General features: G+C 47.3%; 1 protein-coding gene and 1 long non-coding RNA gene across 3 annotated transcripts in view; one reads left to right on the top strand and one right to left on the bottom strand.

Moving 5' to 3' along the window:
- The first annotated feature begins 3412 nt into the window (after positions 1-3412).
- GPD1 (glycerol-3-phosphate dehydrogenase 1) overlaps positions 3413-18904 on the top strand; it is a 19572-nt gene continuing 4080 nt past the window's right edge. The window contains exons 1-7 of one of the 2 annotated variants that reach the window (XM_081181483.1): positions 3814-3900; positions 6870-6907; positions 8432-8609; positions 12990-13130; positions 14946-15084; positions 17659-17771; positions 18362-18595. In XM_081181483.1, coding sequence (XP_081037609.1) covers positions 3829-3900; positions 6870-6907; positions 8432-8609; positions 12990-13130; positions 14946-15084; positions 17659-17771; positions 18362-18595 — 915 coding nt within the window. In that variant the 5' untranslated portion in view covers positions 3814-3828. Of the gene's footprint in view, positions 3565-3813; positions 3901-6869; positions 6908-8431; positions 8610-12989; positions 13131-14945; positions 15085-17658; positions 17772-18361; positions 18596-18904 lie in introns of those variants that run through there. The other variant, XM_081181484.1, reaches the window with a different exon arrangement.
- LOC308580254 overlaps positions 16571-18904 on the bottom strand; it is a 16254-nt gene continuing 13920 nt past the window's right edge. The window contains exon 2 of the long non-coding RNA XR_014004754.1: positions 16571-17195. This is a non-coding gene — a long non-coding RNA (uncharacterized lncRNA). The remainder of the gene's footprint in view (positions 17196-18904) is intronic.

Below are 18904 nucleotides of genomic sequence, written 5' to 3'. Positions count from 1 at the left end.
GCTAGTTTTTCTGGATATAGGAAACACACTCTGAAGCAACAGAGCATTAAAAAAATGTTGGCCCCTACTTATATAGCCTGAAGCAGTATAGTTCATTCTTCCATCTCCTGTTGCATGTGAAGGCCCAGCCTGGATTCTTTACAGGGAGGAGGAGGAATCGAGGGGTGGAATGAGCAAGTCATGCCATGCCAAAGCCTGAAGGAAGAGAAATACAAACCTGGCAGTGGTTGAAACAAGACAGTGTGTTGCCTAGAAAGTCCTAACAGTCAACTGTTGCTGATTTAAGGACAATCTAGGAAAGGTATTGGGTTTACAACAGAAGCTCCTAATTTATTTATTTTTGGGGGGGTCCCTCTGCCAGAGCAGAATCCGCCTCCTCTCAGCTGTGATAGGTTGCTTGCTAAGTTTGTAAAATGCGCCTTATCCCATTTTTAGACACTAAGCAGGCTTATCAGGTTTCTATTTTATTTAACAAATTTTGTCTATTGCTCTATGCGGCTTGTACGCAGCTCACAAATAGATATTAAAATTACCAATAAAAGCAGTTAGTCAAAACATTTAACGATAATTAGAGTTAAGAAAGGGTTAAAACACACCAGCATCTACGTGTCTGGATAGGCTTGCTTCAACACAAATGTTTTAAGCGGGTTCCAAAAAGAATACATTGAAGGTGCCCGTCTGATGTTGATGGGCAGGAAGTTCCAAATCATAGGCATTGCCACATTAAATTATCCGTTTCTTGACTGGCAGAATGCGTGTTAGGTGGCACCTGTAATAGCGACAATTCGACAGAGCAAAGTGGGCATATACGAAGGCAACCCTGCAGGTAAACTGGTCCAAAGTCGTTAAGGGCTCTGTATACTCGTAGTTGAATTTGGCCTGGTAACAGATCAGCAACCAGGGCAGATCTCCAAGCAGGGACGTTCTATGCTGACAGGGTCTCACTCTTGCCAGCAGCTGTGCTCTAGTGTTCTGTACTAGCCAGTTTCTGGGCCAATGCAAGGGAAAGCCCACATAGGTGCATTGCAGTAATCCAATCTTTTAAGTCACCAGTGCCTGAGCGCCTCTGATCGAGTTCTCCCAGTCCAAGTTAGGTTAGGCTGAAGGTTAAGATACTGGCTTAAGGTTGCCGAAAGAGAGACTACCTATCCAGGTTATTGCCAAAGGAGACTCACACGGACTTCAGGAAGTTTATGAATGGAGCAGCAATGACCCTAGGGCACCAAACACCAATGATGTTTAGCGTACACTTCTTCCAAAAGTGAATATATTTCAAATGTGTTCTAATGTTTTGGCTTGCAGTCTCTGGTTTACTTGGAACTCCAAAATGAGTTTTTACGACTAGTGATATTTCCTTGCGAGATGTCCTGTGATTTATTTTCAACCTGCATTTTCATTAAGCAGATTGAGATCTCTAACATCTCCCATAAGGCACCAGAGAGTTCCTGCTGCTTCCGCCCACGTGTGTTCTCTGTTCTTCTAAAGCCTGGGCACCACGCACCTTCCTCTTGGCGGAGTAGATTGCTTGTTTATGACTCGCATCAGTACCGCATACAGATTCGGTGGCTTTTAAAATGTGGCTTGCTTGCTTTCTTCGTCAGAAAGAGCTCCATAGGCAATGTCTGGTGTGATATATTGCAGTTGGCAAGCAGCTACAACCATAGGGTTGAAGGACCTTGGGGTCAAAGCACACTTTGAGTGTGCATCGTGTGGTCTTGGGCACGACACAGTATCAAGTTCGGTTTTAATTGCTTTAACAGTTATGCCCAATGATATTGTAGCCCTTTCCCAGTTACGCAGAATATTACTCCTCAAAAATAAATCTTTGTGCAATCCTGCATATTGAGAACAGAAGATCTGGACCCGAGCCTTGGCTCAGATTAAGACCTGATCTTCAGTACATGCTGGCTAAAATGTGGACAGCAGTGCCCTTTCTCAATTACCCTACTGCTTGGAGCTGGAATGATCTGGCTGAGGTCATATGGATTTCATTGGATGGTTTGTGGAACTGTAAAATAAGCCCGTGTCTTGAATCTGTAAGTTCAAAAGATCAGCAATGGAAGCTAATGTGGCTTGGATCCTGCACACCATAACTTCCAAGGTACAAAAGAGAGTGCCTTATGTTTTCTTGCCTTGTCAGAGTAGGTTTTTTTCCCTTCATACAACTCTGTGCTCCAAATGACAGCTTCTTAGCATAAGCTCTTTCTTGCTAATCACACCACAGGCTCCCATGAGTAAGAGGGACATGCCCTGTGCCCCACTAACTTTTCTATCGAGGGAGATCAAGCAAAGCCCTTTGCTCTTGTCTTACCACCCTGAACTTTGCTATTTGAGCCCGTGACAGGCTTTGTCAGCAACTGGTTGCAGCAATAACGCTGAGGATTTGCACAAGAGCATCTAGCAGTCGGGACAGTTGCTCTGTGTTCAGACTCCGCCAGTTACATGGAATAAGTGTGGGGGCAGTTATTATGGGGAAACGCTTAAATCCTGCAATCTGCAAATTGAATATTTAAGCAAGCACTATCTGTAGCTCAATTTGTTGAATTAGATTCAATGGGACTTCCAGGTCACTGTGCAAAGGATCGCAGCCTGGTGGCAAAATCCTATATACGTTCACTTAAGAGAATAAGTAACTCCCACTGTTTTCAGTGGAATATATATACTGGATGCACAGCTTAGAGACAGCTGTGATCAAGCGGCAGATAAGTTATAGAAATAAATACCGTATTTTTCCATGTATAAGACTAGGGTTTTTTCCTTAAAAAATAATGACAAAAATTAGGGGGTGTCTTAAACTCTGGGCCATCTCCCCCCATTTTCTTAAATCTGTCCCCAAAAATAGGGGGTGTCTTATACATGGGGGCATCTTATAGATGACAAAATATGGTTATTCCTCAGCAAGGCTAGAATCCTAACAACCGCTTATCTCTGAGTAAGTCCCACTGGATTTGGTGGGCTTACTTCTGAGTAGACACGGTCAGGGCGGCACTGCGTGTTTGGAATGGCATTTTTTTACCATGCAATCCTACCCTTGTACTCGAAAGCAAGCTCAGGACCGCAGAGATCCTAAACCTGTGTGACTTTCTTCAAGCCTTGGCTTTGTTCCTTTCCTACCCTTGTCAAACTAATGAAGGCGTCCGCTTATTGATTCAACCCCCTAATTCCCAAGTTCGTTCATTCACACGAGCAGCACGGGGAGAAAGCTACGCGTCCAAAACTGCCTGGCGGATTTCAACGCGGAAAAGCGCACCTGCGGAGCCAGCTCAGGTGCGCAGAGAGAGTCCGGGTCAGGCAGGGCCTCCTCGTCTCTCGCCCCCCGGAGCCGCCATAGGGCCTGGCCTCCTCCGTCTCTTCCCCGCCGGCCCGTCGAGGGCCCTCCCTGCTCGGATCCGCTCCGGCGAGGAAAGGGTGCGCCCGGGACGCGAGGCGGGGCCGCGCGGCGGAGTTTATAACGCCTCTCCGACGGGGCGGCAGCGAGTGGGAGCGAGCCAGCGATCGCGCAGCCTGCTGACAGTCCGCCGCGATGGGAGGCAAGAAAGTTTGCATCGTGGGCTCCGGCAACTGGTGCGTGGGCGGAGCGGGGGCGCGTGGGGGGGGGGAGAGAGCGCTGCTACAGCTGCGCGGGAGGCGCTGCAAGTTAGGACACTCGCGGCTCAGGTTAGGACACTCGCGTTAGGACACTCGCGGCTCGCAAGCGCCGAGCCTCCTTTGCCCGACGGCAGCGCGTCTTCGCTCGACCCTCTTGCATGCCAGCCCAGCCGAGCGGGGTCGTTTCGTTGCTTTTTTTCGGGGGGCGGGGCTGAAAGCTGACTCCTGTTGCTCATTGTGATGTGTGGGGCTCTCGACTTCTGCCCCCCCACCCCGCCGCCCCGTCCAGGACTGAAGGTGGTAGTGAGAGGGGTGGGGGCTATTGCTTTGCCCTGTTTAGGGAAGCTTTTCATATTTAAGGTTGTGTTGTTTTTAACACTTGATTGGAAGCCGCCCAGAGTGGCTGGGGAAACTCAGCCAGGTGGGTGGGGTATATACAATAAATTATTATTAATAATAATAATAATAATAGTTTTTTTAAAAACAAGTCGCTTAAAGCGAGCGCTGCCCTCGATCCCTCAGCAATTTGAACCATAGGAGCCAACACCTGGGGGCCGAAGTCCCTTCAGGCCCCGCAATAAAATATTTGAGGGGACGCGCAACCACCACCACCCCCAGTTGATGAGCATTGCCATTCAAATAGTGTGCCGTCTCATGCGATCAATTATGTGGGTTGGGGCTTACCTGGTCCCCCCACCCCAATATTTTATTCAAGTTGGCACCCCCAACGTGGGGCTCACTGAGATGAAGAGTCTTCTGCTGTGCCGTCTGAGCTATCCTAAGTTCGTTGCGCCCTTAACCTTCGGGTTAATAAATGGCTGGGGTAGGAACAGGTGCCAGCCAGATTCGCATTCCCTCTGGTGAGACTTTCTGCCATTTCGTGTTTTGCTTGCCGGGGGTGCAGAGGGAGATGGAAGGAGCCCCCTAGTGGTGGAGGAGAGAGCGCCCCTCACTTGAGTCTATTTCTGGAGCCTCTTGTTAGTATCACTCTCTCGAAAAGAAGCTCTGTGCGCTGCGAGGCAATGCCTTCGTAGCTCTGCTTGTCCTGCAGCTGCTCTTGTTATTATTATTATTATTACTACTACCCTCCAGGATATGTCAGAGACTAGTCCCGGAACTGGCTTTCAGTGCTAAAGCTTGACTGTGCAACATAGGAATACTTGCATGTATCTTTTGGAGCATATGCAGAGTGCATATTTGGACATGCGCTGGAGGGTTACGACGCAGTGACCTCAGTGCATTTCCTCGACACATCAGGAGCAAGGTGGGAAAGCTTCCAGCTTCAAGAGTTGGAACTCTATAAGCCAAGAGCAAGTCTCTCCATGGGCACCTATGTTTGCATATGTACAAGTTCTAGTTATAATAAGCAATCTTGTTTAAATTCTTCTCTCTCCTAAGCACAAGTGAAAGCCTATAATGCTAATGTGAGAGATTTGTACCTGTTTGTGCATTTGGAGATGCATGTTTGTAGGCCAGACTTCACCAACACAGTGTTCTTCCTAGGTTTTGGACTACAAATCCCATCATCCACAGCTTGATGGCTATGGCTGATGGGATTTGTAGTCCAAAACATCTGAATGGTCCTAGGTTGGCGAAGGTTGGTCTAGACTCTTGGTTTCTTACTATTATAATTTAGCTGACTGGCGTCTTTAGATATATAAACGGCTACATTACATGTACGGTGTGATAGTACACTGAAGAATTGCACACCTCCTTGGAAAGAGGGGGAGGAACCAAGTTTCTCTAAAGAGGCCTTTAAGCGTGTAATGCACATAGATTCAGGAAAGTACTAGTTCACATAACACACACCTAAGTTGCTGCAAGAGGGTGTGGTGATAGCCAGAAGCTCAAAGGGGGATTAGAGAAATCCATGGGGGAGCTATCCATGCCTATTAGTCATTAGGCAATATACCAGAAACTGGTGTGTTTGAGCAGTAAAGAGTTATTGCATTCACGACAAATTTAAAACACTTAATTGATGCTACAAAAAAACCCCAGCATAAAATACGATATAAAGCGTAAATAACAATAAAATAAAAAATCAATTTAGGGGATTCGACTTTATGGGGTTCTGCTATCTCAATACTTTGGAAAGCAAATGCATAAAAAGAGTGATGCTGGATCATACCAAAGGCGTGTCCAGTCCAGCTTTGTGCTTCGTACTGTAGCCAAACACATACAGGGGAGCCAAGAGACCTCACCCCACTTTCGTTCCCCAGCAACCGCCATTCAGCGTCACATCACAGCCGTTATGGCTTTTGATCCTTTTTTAAAAGCTTCCAATTTGGTGGGCGTCACTAAATCTTGTGCTAGCGAATTCCATAGTCCCAATTATGCACTGCTTCCATTTCTATTTCTTCACAATTCCCCCCGCCCCCCAATAATCCATATACAGTGGTACCTCGGGTTAAGTACTTAATTTGTTCCGGAGGTCCGTTCTTAACCTGAAACTGTTCTTAACCTGAAGCACCACTTTAGCTAATGGGGCCTCCTGCTGCTGCCGTGCCGCCAGAGCACGATTTCTGTTCTTATCCTGAAGCAAAGTTCTTAACCTCAAACACTATTTCTGGGTTAGCAGAGTCTGTACCTGAAGCGTATGTAACCCGAGGTACCACCGTATTCTGATCCCATCCCATCATGGTGCCTAGCTAGAATTTAAACAGAAGAATAAGGGGGATTATTGGGACGCGGGTGGCGCTGTGGGTTAAACCACAGAGCCTAGGACTTGCCGATCAGAAGGTCGGCGGTTCGAATCCCCGCGACGGGGTGAGCTCCCGTTGCTCGGTCCCTGCTCCTGCCAACCTAGCAGTTCGAAAGCACCTCAAAGTGCAAGTAGATAAATAGGTACCACTCCGGCGGGAAGGTAAACGGCATTTCCGTGCGCTGCTCTGGTTCGCCAGAAGCGGCTTAGTCATGCTGCCACATGACCCGGAAGCTGTACGCCGGCTCCCTCGGCCAATAAAGCGAGATGAGCGCCACAACCCCAGAGTCGGTCACGACTGGACCTAATGGTCAGGGGTCCCTTTACCTTTAAAGCCACAGCACCACAGCACACTCTGTGATCCGAACTATCAAGCCGGCTGGGAACTTGAGGCCAACACTCCCCAAGAACTTTGCCACTTTGGTAGCTGGTTTCCAAGGGGATTCTATTAACTTGGAGGCTGCCATTGGCTTGTGAGAGGAGGCAGCTAACAGTAGTAGGACTTCTGCAAGTTGGAAAGTGGATACTAACCTTGGCATCCCCAAGTATTTTTTTCTTTCTGCAACTGAGTGAACAGCAGCCTGCCGAATGCGTGCGTTACAAGCCTCCGTCGCAAACGTAATGACTTGAGCATTGCAAAGTTGTCTTTTGTGTGTTGTCCTTTGGGGGCTAGGGTTGGAAACGTTATGGAAGATTTGGAGGGGCACAATGTTTCGTGAACAACAGTGACTGAGGTGTGTGAGACAGTTGGTGGCTGTATCAGGGCCTTTCCTATAGCCTGGCAGTGCCATGTTAGAGAAGCCATAAGGAACTGGTTTGCAGGCGAAGCCTCTTTAGTCGAGAGTGGATTTCATGCTCTTTATTCAGCTCATAGTGGTGAGAAGGAATGAAAGTTCCCCCAGAATGTCTGCTTTATATACATTATTTACACAATGGGCCCCACGTGATTGGCTAATTCCGGGATTCACTTGTAGGCCAATCAGGTTGCGGATTCACTTCCACCTGGAGCTGGATTGGGTGGATCCTGTGGACCAATCAGACTGCTGCATTCTGGGCCCTATTGTTCTAGGACCAATCAGACTGCTGCATTCTGGACCCTATTGTTCTAGGACCAATCAGACTGCTACATTCTGAATCCTATTGTTCTAGGACCAATCAGACTGCTGCCTTTTGGATCCGATTCAACTCAGTACATAAGACTGATGGTCGCACTTGGCGGTGGGTTGCTACTGATGGGTCAGCCGCAGTGGGGTTGACCCAGGACATTATCCATTTGGGCCACACCATTTGGGTTCCTGCCCTGTGGAACACCCTCCCATCAGATGTCAAGAAATTAAGAACTACAGTCGTATCTTGGTTCTTGAACGCCCTGGTACTCGTACGTTTTGGCTCCTGAACACCGCAAACCCAGAAGTAAATATTCCGGTTTGCAAATGTTTTTCGGAAACCGAATGTCTGGCGCAGCTTCCGCTTGACTGCAGGAAGCTCCTGCAGCCAAGCAGAATCCACAACTTGGCTTTTGAAAGGTTTCGGGAGCCGAACCAACTCCTGGAATGGACTGAGTTTGAGAACCAAGGCACCACTGTCTCTGACTTTTAGAAGACACCTGAAGGCAACCCTGTCTCGTGTTTGATGTTTTATCGTGTTTTTAATATTCTGTTGAGAGCTGTCCAGAGTGGCTGAGGAAACCCAGACAGATGGGTGGGGTATTAATAATAATAATAATAATAATAATAATAATAATAATAATAATAATAATAATAATGGTTGTGATGAGGGTGAAGACACTCACTGTGTGATCAGTTGTAGGCTTGTTCCTGGGTGAGATGCTGGAAGGGGGAATGTGTGCTAATACAGAATCCAAGTGCGCAGTGGAAAATTAGGGAGCTGTGGCGAGAGCATGAATGCAGTTCATGAATTCATACTCAGTGTGTTTGGTGGGTGATTTTGTTGATTCATGCTGTTGGATGTACCGTATTTGTCAGATCATTCTTTTGTATTTATATGCCCTTTGCTGCTTTGGGAGCCTTTGGGCAGTGTACAAATGAAATAACCTGGTACAGAGATAGGACTTTCAACTGCTGATGGTTGCACTCTTTCTCAGCCTTGCATACTCTCTCTCTCTCTCTCCTCCCCCTGCAGGGGTTCGGCTATTGCCAAGATTGTGGGCAGCAATGCAGCCAAGCTGGACAAATTTGACACCACAGTCAACATGTGGGTGTTTGAGGAGGAAATTGGTGGCAAGAAACTCACGGAGATCATCAACACGCAGCACGAGAACGTCAAGTACTTGCCAGGCCACAAGCTGCCCCCCAATGTGGTGAGTTCAGAAGCCGGGGGGGGGGGGGGAGAGAGAAGGGAAGCAATGTGTGGGCAGCATGGCAGCTGTATTCCAGGCTGGGGCCAATGTGTCACTTGCCTCTCTGTGCTTGCAAGTCAGCTTAGAGCCTTTCAAAGGGTCAAAAACAGCCTCAAGGTAATAACAATAACAATAATACAATTTATTATTTATACCCCGCCCATCTGGCTGGGTTTCCCCAGCCACTCTGGGCAGCTTCCAACCGAATATTAAAAACAATACAGCATCATACATTAAAAACTTCCCTAAACAGGGCCACCTTCAGTTTTAAAAGACACTCTCCCAGCAGATGTCAAGGCAATAAACAACTATTTTACTTTTAAAAAAGTAAAAAAGTTGTTTATTACCTTGACATCTGCTGGGAGGGCGTTCCACAGGGCAGGCGCCACTGCCAAGAAGGCCCTCTGCCTGGTTCCCTGTAACTTCACTTCTCGCAGTGAGGGAACCGCCAGAAGGCCCTCAGTGCTGGACCTCAGTGTCCGGGCTGGATGATGGGGGTGGAGACGCTCCTTCAGGTATACTGGACCAAGGCCGTTTAGGGCTTTAAATTTTAAACACTTTGAATTGTGCTCAGAAACGTACTTGGGTGCCTGTTGCAGAAAATCCAAGAAGCATCAACCATGAAAATCCAGAAATGTAAGAAACCGAACAAAGCACATTTCCCCATCCTTTAATGGCACCTCCGTATTTGCCTTGAGTTGTGTTCAAACCCAAAATTTCAAGCATGTGTGCGCCTAAGATTTCTGGGAACTGTAGTTTTCCCCCTCACATAGCTACACTTCTCAGAAACCTTAACAAATGACAGGATTCTTTGAGTAATTAAAGCAATGCACTTTAAATGTAAGGTGTGTGTGCATCTGTAGCTTAGAGGAAGCCCCGGCAGCAAAAAAGAACTCCCTCTTGATATTTGTCCTGAATTTGCATTTACGCATACAAATTAGCATATGCACATAAATATATGCCATAGACTTGTGCCAAGAAACGTGTACCTAACAATGTATGTCCCTGACTGTGACAATGGGAAGTATTTGTCAATCTGTTGCAGTACATGTATCTAGACTAGGCCAAGATAAATTATGGGATTGCCAATAGCTGAAGTTGGTCTCTTGTTGGGGGAGTGGAGTGGACTTAAGCTAAACTAACTCCCGTCGGTTTCAAGAGGAGAGGAAAGCAAGTGTTCAAATATATCCTCTTTTAGAATTTGTGAGGACTTGAGACGCGCTTAAGATTTGGCTGGAACACGCTGAATGTTGAGAATCTCGCTTATTCCCTCCCACATAACTCTGAACAAAGGACTCTTTTGTTGGAGCATTTCATGCTTTCTGACTTCTTGAAAACTTGCACCAACTTCATCACCTGAAAATTAACAGTGCGGGATACACATTGAAAGGTTATAGGGGGACGTGGGGAGGAAAAATCACATGTCAAATGTGGCTCAGAAATAACAATGGCAGAAGCAGTTGGTTTTAAAAGGGGCAACTTTCTGAAGTACCTGTTGGAGAAGCAGTTTGTCTGCTAATAGGCTGGCCAGTTTTTAACCTCCCTCTTGAGGATGAACAAGCTGCAGATTAGGCTTCTTCCTATTGGAGGGGAGCTTTGAGCAGGAGTAAGCATTCAAACTATAGGGACGTGGGTGGTGCTGTGGGTTAAACCACAGAGCCTAGGACTTGCTGATCAGAAGGTCAGCGGTTCGAATCTCCGCAACGGGGTGAGCTCCCGTTGTTCAGTCCCAGCTCCTGCCCACCTAGCAGTTCAAAAGCACGTCAAGTGCAAGTAGATAAATAGGTACTGCTTCAGCGGGAAGGTAAACGGCGTTTCCGTGCGCTGCTCTGGTTCTCCAGAAGCGGCTTAGCCATGCTGGCCACATGACCCAGAAGCTGTACGCCGGCTCCCTCGGCCTATAGAGCGAGATGAGCGCTGCAACCCCAGAGTCGTCCACGACTGGACCTAATGGTCAGGGGTCCCTTTACCTTTACTTAAGCATTCAAACATGAAATCTACAGTCAGCAGTGTGACTGGTCACTGTTTGGGAAGGACCTGTGTGTTTTGAGCTATCTCCAATTTTCCCTTTTGGTCTCCTGGTGCTAGCCAAAGCCAAGTTCCCAATTGAATGAGACTCCATTCCTGTTTCATCAGCTTTCTACTGGGATACTTTAGCATATGTGTTGTGTGCTTAACATAGTTAAACGTGCCAAACCCTAGCCAGTGGTAGGAGGAAAATGGCGTTGCTTTTAGGAAGTCAAACCCACTGCCGTACTCTGCATGTAATTCAAAGAACAAATAGTTCCCGATTCTGACTGTGGGACTGATGTGTGTATTCGCTGATTCCAAATGTGCTGTTTCAGGGAAATGCATCTATAGGTATGCAATAGCTTCTGGAGAAGTTCTTAACAAACAAACAAGGTGGCCAATAAAGGTACATCTCAAGGAGTTGCTTTTCCCATATATCTCACCCCCCAGACAAGTTAGATCTTCTGATGGAATCCTGCTGCTCCAAAACCATCTCATGTGCAGGGCCTTTTCAGTCGTGGCTCCAAAGTAGATCTGAGAGATCTACACAGATTCCTTTCTGCTGCCGTTTTTCTGCATGAGTTTTTATTTCCTATTGCCTTTGCTAACCATTGATTAAGTTCTGTTGACCAGCTACCACTGCTTTAGTTCATACCACTTTATTTTAGCCACTGTTTTGTTGTTTATATGGTTTTATTTTGTGTGTGTATCCTCCTGCTATTTTTGTGACCTTTGATTTTAATTTTGCTGTAAAAGCAAATCGTATAACCTTTTTGGGTGAGCCATGGTATACAGATTACTATCAACTGACAATGGATTATTTGTGTCAAGCCTGGAAGGGTCTTCAAGGCCCATTTAGCAGATTTCTCTGGGCCTCCTTCCTCCTGTCAGACCCAGAGGAGCACAGCAGGGTTGGCTTGCGCCTCTTCCAGGAGAATGAAGATCAAGGAACAAGTTGCCTTGGCAACAAAAGTAATAAATAACCTTCTCTCTGCCTGCTAACATTTCCCAGTGCTAACAGAGTGTCAAAAAGCCCACTCAATAAAAACACATGCTGGGAGATGGCAGAGAGATTAGATGTTACACTAGGCAAGTCTTGTTCATTGAGCACAGGGTTCAAATGCCTTTTATTTTGTTTTTTAATAATATCTTCCCCATGCCCCCTCCCTCTCCAATACTTAGCTAGTGGCGCTGTGGTCTAAACCACTGAGCCTCTTGGGCTTGCCGATCAGAAGGGCAGCAATTCGAATCCCCGCGACGGGGTGAGCTCCCGTTGCTCTGTCCCATCTCCTGCCAACCTAGCAGTTCGAAAGCACACCAGTGCAAGTAGATAAATAGGTACCTCTGTGGAGGGAAGGTAAACGGCATTTCTGTGCGCTCTGGCTTTTGTCACAGAGTCCCGTTGTGCCAGAAGCAGTTTAGTCATGCTGGCCACATGACCCAGAAAGCTGTCTGTGGACAAACGCCGGCTCCCTCAGCTTGAAAAGCTAGATGAGTGCTGCAACTTGTCGCCTTTGACTGAACTTAACCATCCAGGGGTCCTTTAGTGTACACACACACACACACCTCTGCTTAAATCAGGTGTGAGGAGCTTTAGGTGCTCCAGATGTTGCTGAACTTCATCTCCCACCAGCCCCAGCAGTTGCCAATCTTCTTTGGTTGGGACGTTGGTCATTTTCCATTTTGGGGCTAACACGGGCCACAGTTGTTGCATACATAAATAACATTTCCTGAAACCTGAGGATTCTGGTTTCTCAACCAAAGAAGATTGGAAATTTAAGTTGACAGAATATGCACAACTTGCAGACTTAACATATACAAGAAGAGAACAAGAAGAACATTTAGAGAAGATTGGAAAACGTTTGTTGAATGTATGGAAAATAATTGTGTCCACTGAAAACGCTGGCAGCATTAAGATAAAATCAACAGTGTGAATAAGTTGAGGCAATAATGGAATACTTAATGGTATAGTTTTTGTAAACTGCAGGGATTTATGATATGGAACCATGGAAAGAGAAGTCACTGATATCTTAAGGATGTAAAATGAGTATTTTAGATTGTAAAACAGAAAATTTTAATATATATAGAGAGAGAGGACTCTGGGTTTTTTGGGAAAGTAATTTATGCAAACATTCAGCTTTCTTCAAAGGCATTTGGTTACCCTAGTGCAGAATTTCCTAGGGTTTGTTGAGCATGTGTGTCTTATAAGAGCTGCAAACCTTTCTTCCACCACCATCACCCTTCCTTGCTCTCACTGATCCTGCTCCCTTGAGCTGCCTAGACTTGCTGTTGATGTCTTTGTTTTCTCCAACCCGCCCCCAACTGCTGCAGGTGGCAGTGCCAGATGTGGTGAAGGCTTCAGCTGATGCAGACATCCTTATCTTTGTAGTGCCGCATCAATTTATTGGGAAGCTCTGTGACCAACTGAAAGGCCATATCAAGAAGGACGCGATTGGGGTCTCGCTCATCAAGGTGAGTTGGAACTAAGGGTTGGGCTGCTCCGAGCAGCTGCAAGGTGGGCTGGCGGGAGATGCAACCATCCTAGGAACTAACTGGGGCAGGTTCCATGAGTTTGCTTAGATGAGCTGAGAGGCAATTGGGTGCATGTGTTGTGTGAGAAGGATAAACACACACAGAACGGGCTCAAGAAAAGCCTGTGGGAGAGTAGGGAACACCCACATGGGACACAATTCCCTATGCTTAATCAATGACTGTGATTTATTGAGAGAGAATATAATGGATTATAGCATTGCAGCAAGCTTAGTCTTCCCTGTTGAGGCTCCTGGAAGTATTCTTTAACTCTTGTGGTATCTTCAAAGCTTCAGGCAAATACCAAGTTCTTGGGTTGAGGACTTATTAATACTCACATATGGAAAGGAGGATCAGCAGCCCGTGAGCCAATTTTGCTGCTCCCAACACCCAAAATTACTGTAGCAGTTGTAGGCATATTGTATGCTGCCTTTTCCCCAGACTGGGACGCAAGGCAGCTTATATAGATAAAATTTATTGTTTAGTTGTCTTAGTTGTGTTTGTCTCTCTGTGACCCCATGAACCAAAGCATGACTTGGAAACTCTCACTTCTCAAACCTGCTCCTTTTTTATGTCCAGATAGTTTTCTTGACAAAATACTGGAGTGGTTTGCCAGTTTGTTCTCCAGGTGGATCACATTTAGTCTAAACTCTTGGCTATGAACTGCCCGTCTTGGGTGGCCCTGCACGGCATAGCTCATAGCTTCTCTGAGTTATTCAAGCCCCTTCGCCACGACAAGGCAGTGATCCATGAAGGGGATAGATAAAATAGAAACAGCCAAAAACATAGGGAAAAAACCTATCGTTAGAAAGCAATTAAGCACACACATTGGGGCGCGGGTGGCACTGTGGGTAAAACCTCAGTGCCTAGGACTTGCCGATCGTATGGTCGGCGGTTCGAATCCCCGCGGCGTGGTGAGCTCCCGTCTATCGGTCCCAGCTCCTGCCCACCTAGCAGTTCAAAAGCACCTCTAAGTGCAAGTAGATAAATAGGTACCGCTTTATAGCGGGAAGGTAAACGGCGTTTCCGTGTGCTGCGCTGGTGCTGGCTCGCCAGAGCAGCTTCATCACGCTGGCCACGTGACCCGGAAGTGTCATCGGACGGCGCCGGCTTCCGGCCTCTTAAGCGAGATGAGCACGCAACCCCAGAGTTGGACACGACTGGCCCGTACGGGCAGGGGTACCTTTACCTTTACCTTAAACACACACATATACACAAAATATATATGATTTTAATTACAATAAAAACATCACAGCACCAAGAGTTTGGATTTGATATTCCGCTTTATCACTACCCTAAGGAGTCTCAAAGCGGCTAACAATCTCCTTTTTCCTTCTACCCCCACAACAAACACTCTGTGAGGTGAGTGGGGCTGAGAGACTTCAAAGAAGTGTGACTGGCCCAAGGTCACCCAGCAGCTGTATGTGGAGGAGCGGGGAATCAAACCCGGTTCTCCAGATTACGAGTCCACTGCTCTTAACCACACCACCACACTGGCTCTACCAGCCTTTTCCTTAAAACTAGTCAGTTCCCCAAAGCCTGTGAACAAGAAAGTCCAACAGCAAGGAGGGCGCCAGTCCATTTTCTCTAGGAAGGGTGTTCCAAAGTCTGGGAGCAGCCACCGCTAGCCACAACATCTACTGTATGCTGTTGCAGCTCTTTGGGGGATAAGGATGCTCTCAGAAGGACTACGGGCTACTTGAGGGATCTCAGCAAAGAGCTACCCCACTGACCACGTCATGTTCTGTTGAATCCCAGGGTGTGGATGAAGGACCTGATGGTCTGAAGCTGATATCGGACATCATCCGCGAGCAGCTTGGCATCGAAATGAGTGTGCTTATGGGGGCCAACATCGCCAACGAGGTGGCCGACGAGAAGTTCTGCGAGACCACCATTGGTAAATGAGTTTGAGTTTATTCCTATGGCTAGCTGGGCGGTGAGAATCTCTCCAAGTGGGCTGCTCATGTCAAGGTCTTCTGTCCCTCCTTACCTTACCAGTGCCACCACTAGATGTCTTGGGCCTACTGAAGCTTGTGTCCAAGAGCAGCTCCACAATAGTACATTACAGGCTTTGGTTTATCAAATATAGACAAGGAATAGGGAACGTGTGAGCACTTCAGACGCTGCAGATGACAACTCCCATCACCCCCTGGCCATCGGCCATGACAGCTGAGCCTGGTGGGAGTTGGGAGCTCAGCAACATTTGGAGGGCCACAAGTTCCCAATCTCTGGCATAGATGGTATGATTTTGCCACATCTCACCTTGGACACAAGGGACATCACATTAAACCCACTACAGCATGTGAGGAAACCGGTGTGTCTCCTCTGCCCGAATTGCTCTCTACTCTTGCTGCCATTCAGCTTTCTCCCTCGCCTGCAGTGGCCCATGGGGATCCAGGTATGACCCACAGCAAGTAGAAAGGACTTGGAAGGGAACACGGAGAACCCTGGCATCTCTCCCTTGCTGTATGTCAAATCTGTGTCATCTTAACAACACTGCAGGGGTTTTGGAAGGGTCTGAAAACGTCTTTTTATATGAGCCTCCCAGCTGTGAGATTGTTTTATTCGCTAGATTGTTCTGTTTTTTGCTGACTTACATTGTTCACCCATTGTAAGAAGAAGAAGAAGAAGAGTTTGGATTTGATATCCCGCCTTTCACTCCCCTTCAGGAGTCTCAAAGCGGCTAACATTCTCCTTTCCCTTCCTCCCCCACAACAAACACTCTGTGAGGTGAGTGGGGCTGAGAGACTTCAGAGAAGTGTGACTGGCCCAAGGTCACCCAGCAGCTGCATGTGGAGGAGCGGAGACGCGAACCCGGTTCCCCAGATTACGTGACTACCGCTCTTAACCACTACACCACACTGTAGGGTGGTGGTGGTGGTTTTTTAAAAAGTTGTAAGGAGCTTTGATTCAATTTGCTTAAATATAGCACACAGATTAGGTTAAAATACATCACATCACTTAAGGAATTAATCAAGTTAACTACATATCCAGAGCAAAGGGTGTCCTTGAAACACCTGAAGGGGTTAAGCCTTCTTGAGCTGCGGATCCAACACATGAATGTGGATGTTGAAGGAAGCACATTGGTTGTATTGGCTTCACACAACAGCGGCAGGGAAACACGGAAGAACCTTAGCAAGTGCAACCGTGTAAAAGTGCAGAGCTGCTCTTGGCCATCGCTAGGGGTAACTGTAATGGCCCACTGCCTGTTACTCTTGGTTGGATCCAGTAGGGGGAGCAGCACAAAGAGGATTCTTCTTCTTCCTCTTTGGCGATCACTCATAGCCGAGTAAGATTGTCTTCCATGGGCAGCCAATTTTCAGAAGGACAGTCCACAGGACATTAAAAGGCAGAGAGGATGTGGAGATACATCAACAGGAAAATTGGTCTTGGGCGCTTTATTGTACTACATAAAGGAACATACAAAGCTCCAGGATAGAGTATTTGCCCCTCTAGCCCAGTATTGTCTACTCCCCGTTGGCAGGGGCTGTCCAGGGGTCTCGAGCAAAGATGGATCTTTCCTGTCACCTGTTGTTGATATTTAGTTGTTTAGTTGTGTCCGACTCTTCGTGACCCCATGGACCAGAGCACGCCAGGCACTCCTGTCTTCCACTGCCTCCCGCAGTTTAGTCAAACTAATGCTGGTAGCTTCGAGAACACTATCCAACCATCTTGTCCTCTGTCGTCCCCTTCTCCTTGTGCCCTCCATCTTTCCCAACATCAGGGTCTTTTCCAGGGAGTCTTCTCTTCTCATGAGGTGGCCAAACTATTGGAGCCTCAGCTTCAGGATCTGTCCTTCCAGTGAGCACTCAGGGCTGATTTCCTTCAGAATGGATAGGCTTGATCTTCTTGCAGTCCATGGGACTCTCAAGAGTCTCCTCCAGCACCAGAATTCAAAAGCATCAATTCTTCGGCGATCACCTGTTAACCTGAGCAATTTTAACTGGAGGTGGCAAGGACTGAATGCTATGCAAAACATGTGGTCTTCTGCTGAGCTACAGTCTCTCCCTGCAGAGAAGAGGAAAGAAGAGTATCTGATTTGTTAATAAGTTCCAGGTTCTTCAGAGAGCAACTGGAACAAGCTCTATTCACCTCCAGACACCTTCAGTGCAGCCCCCTCCCCGGCCAGAGTTTCCAAGATTTGTCATATTTAATTACGGTTACAAATGCCCCTTCTGTTGAACCACTGCAGCATTATAAAGCATGGAACCCTTCTTTTTGAGCACCCCCCCTTATACTTCAGCCTGATAATTATACTTCTAATTTTGATAACCCTGGTGGAGGGAAAAATGAGGGATCCATTGGTTGCCATGCAGGTGGGGAGAGTGGAGGCATCATTCCCTCTGGCAATCAGAAATGCTTCCACTGATGGAAGCATCAGAAGAGTGAGATGTCCAATTCCTCCCTTGGGCTTCAGAGAGGCAAGGAGCAAGGCAGTGTCTACTTATGCCCATGTCTTACCTCTTTGCAGGCTGCAAGAACCTAGAGCACGGACAGATCCTGAAGGAGCTGATGCAGACGCCGTGTTTCCGAATCAGTGTGGTGCAAGAATCGGACACCGTAGAAATCTGTGGTGCCCTCAAGGTGTGGGAATAACCAGGCTACCAGCGGTTTGGCAACTTCTGCATGGGGTGTGGCTTGCTGCCAATAGAGGTCTCTGTTGGCACGATGGCATTGCACAGAAGAATGGGAGACCTGTGGCCTTCCAGATGTTGTTGGGTTCCCAACTCCCGCAAGCCCCAGCCATCATGGTCAACTGTCAGGTATCATGGGATCTGTAGTCCAGCAACATCTTGAGGGCCTCAGATTCCCCACACCTGGCCTAAAGCTTCTGTTGACCTCCCAAGTACATACGTACGTGCACACAGAGTCTGTACAACTCTAGATGCAAAGTTATGACTGTTTGGGAAGCCATGCTGCCTCACCAGGGAGCTGGAACAGGTGAGGGACTTGATGGGAGCTTCTCCAATGAAATGCGCTTTACATTATATGCTTGCTGGAGAGAGGTGGTTTCTATAGAACCCATCTCTGCTGCCATCCTTTCATGGGAGCCATCATTTGTAGCCCTGCTTAGAACACCAAAGGTTGGTCTGTCGACTCCCTGCCTTAAATAGTTGCAAGCCTAGTGCCAGCCAGAGCCTTTTTGGTTATCAACCTATGTTCTTCTTCCTTAGAACATTGTGGCTGTTGGGGCTGGTTTCTGCGACGGGTTGGGCTTTGGAGACAACACCAAGGCAGCGGTAATCCGCCTGGGCCTGATGGAGATGATCGACTTTGCCAAAATCTTCTGCAAGGGCTCCGTCAGTTCTGCCACGTTCCTGGAGAGCTGTGGGGTCGCCGACCTCATCACCACCTGCTATGGGGGCCGTAACCGAAAAGTGGCAGAGGCTTTTGCCAAGACCGGCAAGGTAAGTAAGCATTTGCATAGGGCTCTTTAGGGTTGTCAAATATCTCTCAAGGAAAACTCTTACTGTAGTGCAGTAAGACAGTATTTCGCAGAACCTTTAAAATCCCGCTTTATGCAGTGCATAGAGTGCTTCAAACATTGGTAATTCAAAATTCTGTAAGGGAGGCCAGTATTGTTTTTCTATATTCAATCTGCTTTTTTTCGACACAAAAAGGTGCCAGAACACACCTCCCTCAGAAGACACACTCCAGAGCCCAAAGAGCATCTCTTCTCCTTGTGATCCAGAAGCTGGTTGAGGGGATGCTCAGGT

This window comes from Podarcis bocagei (assembly GCF_964188305.1).
Source record: "Podarcis bocagei genome assembly, chromosome: 2".
NCBI lineage: Eukaryota > Metazoa > Chordata > Lepidosauria > Squamata > Lacertidae > Podarcis > Podarcis bocagei.
Note: the sequence above shows the minus strand (reverse complement) of the source record. Positions and strands in the feature narration are given on the sequence as shown.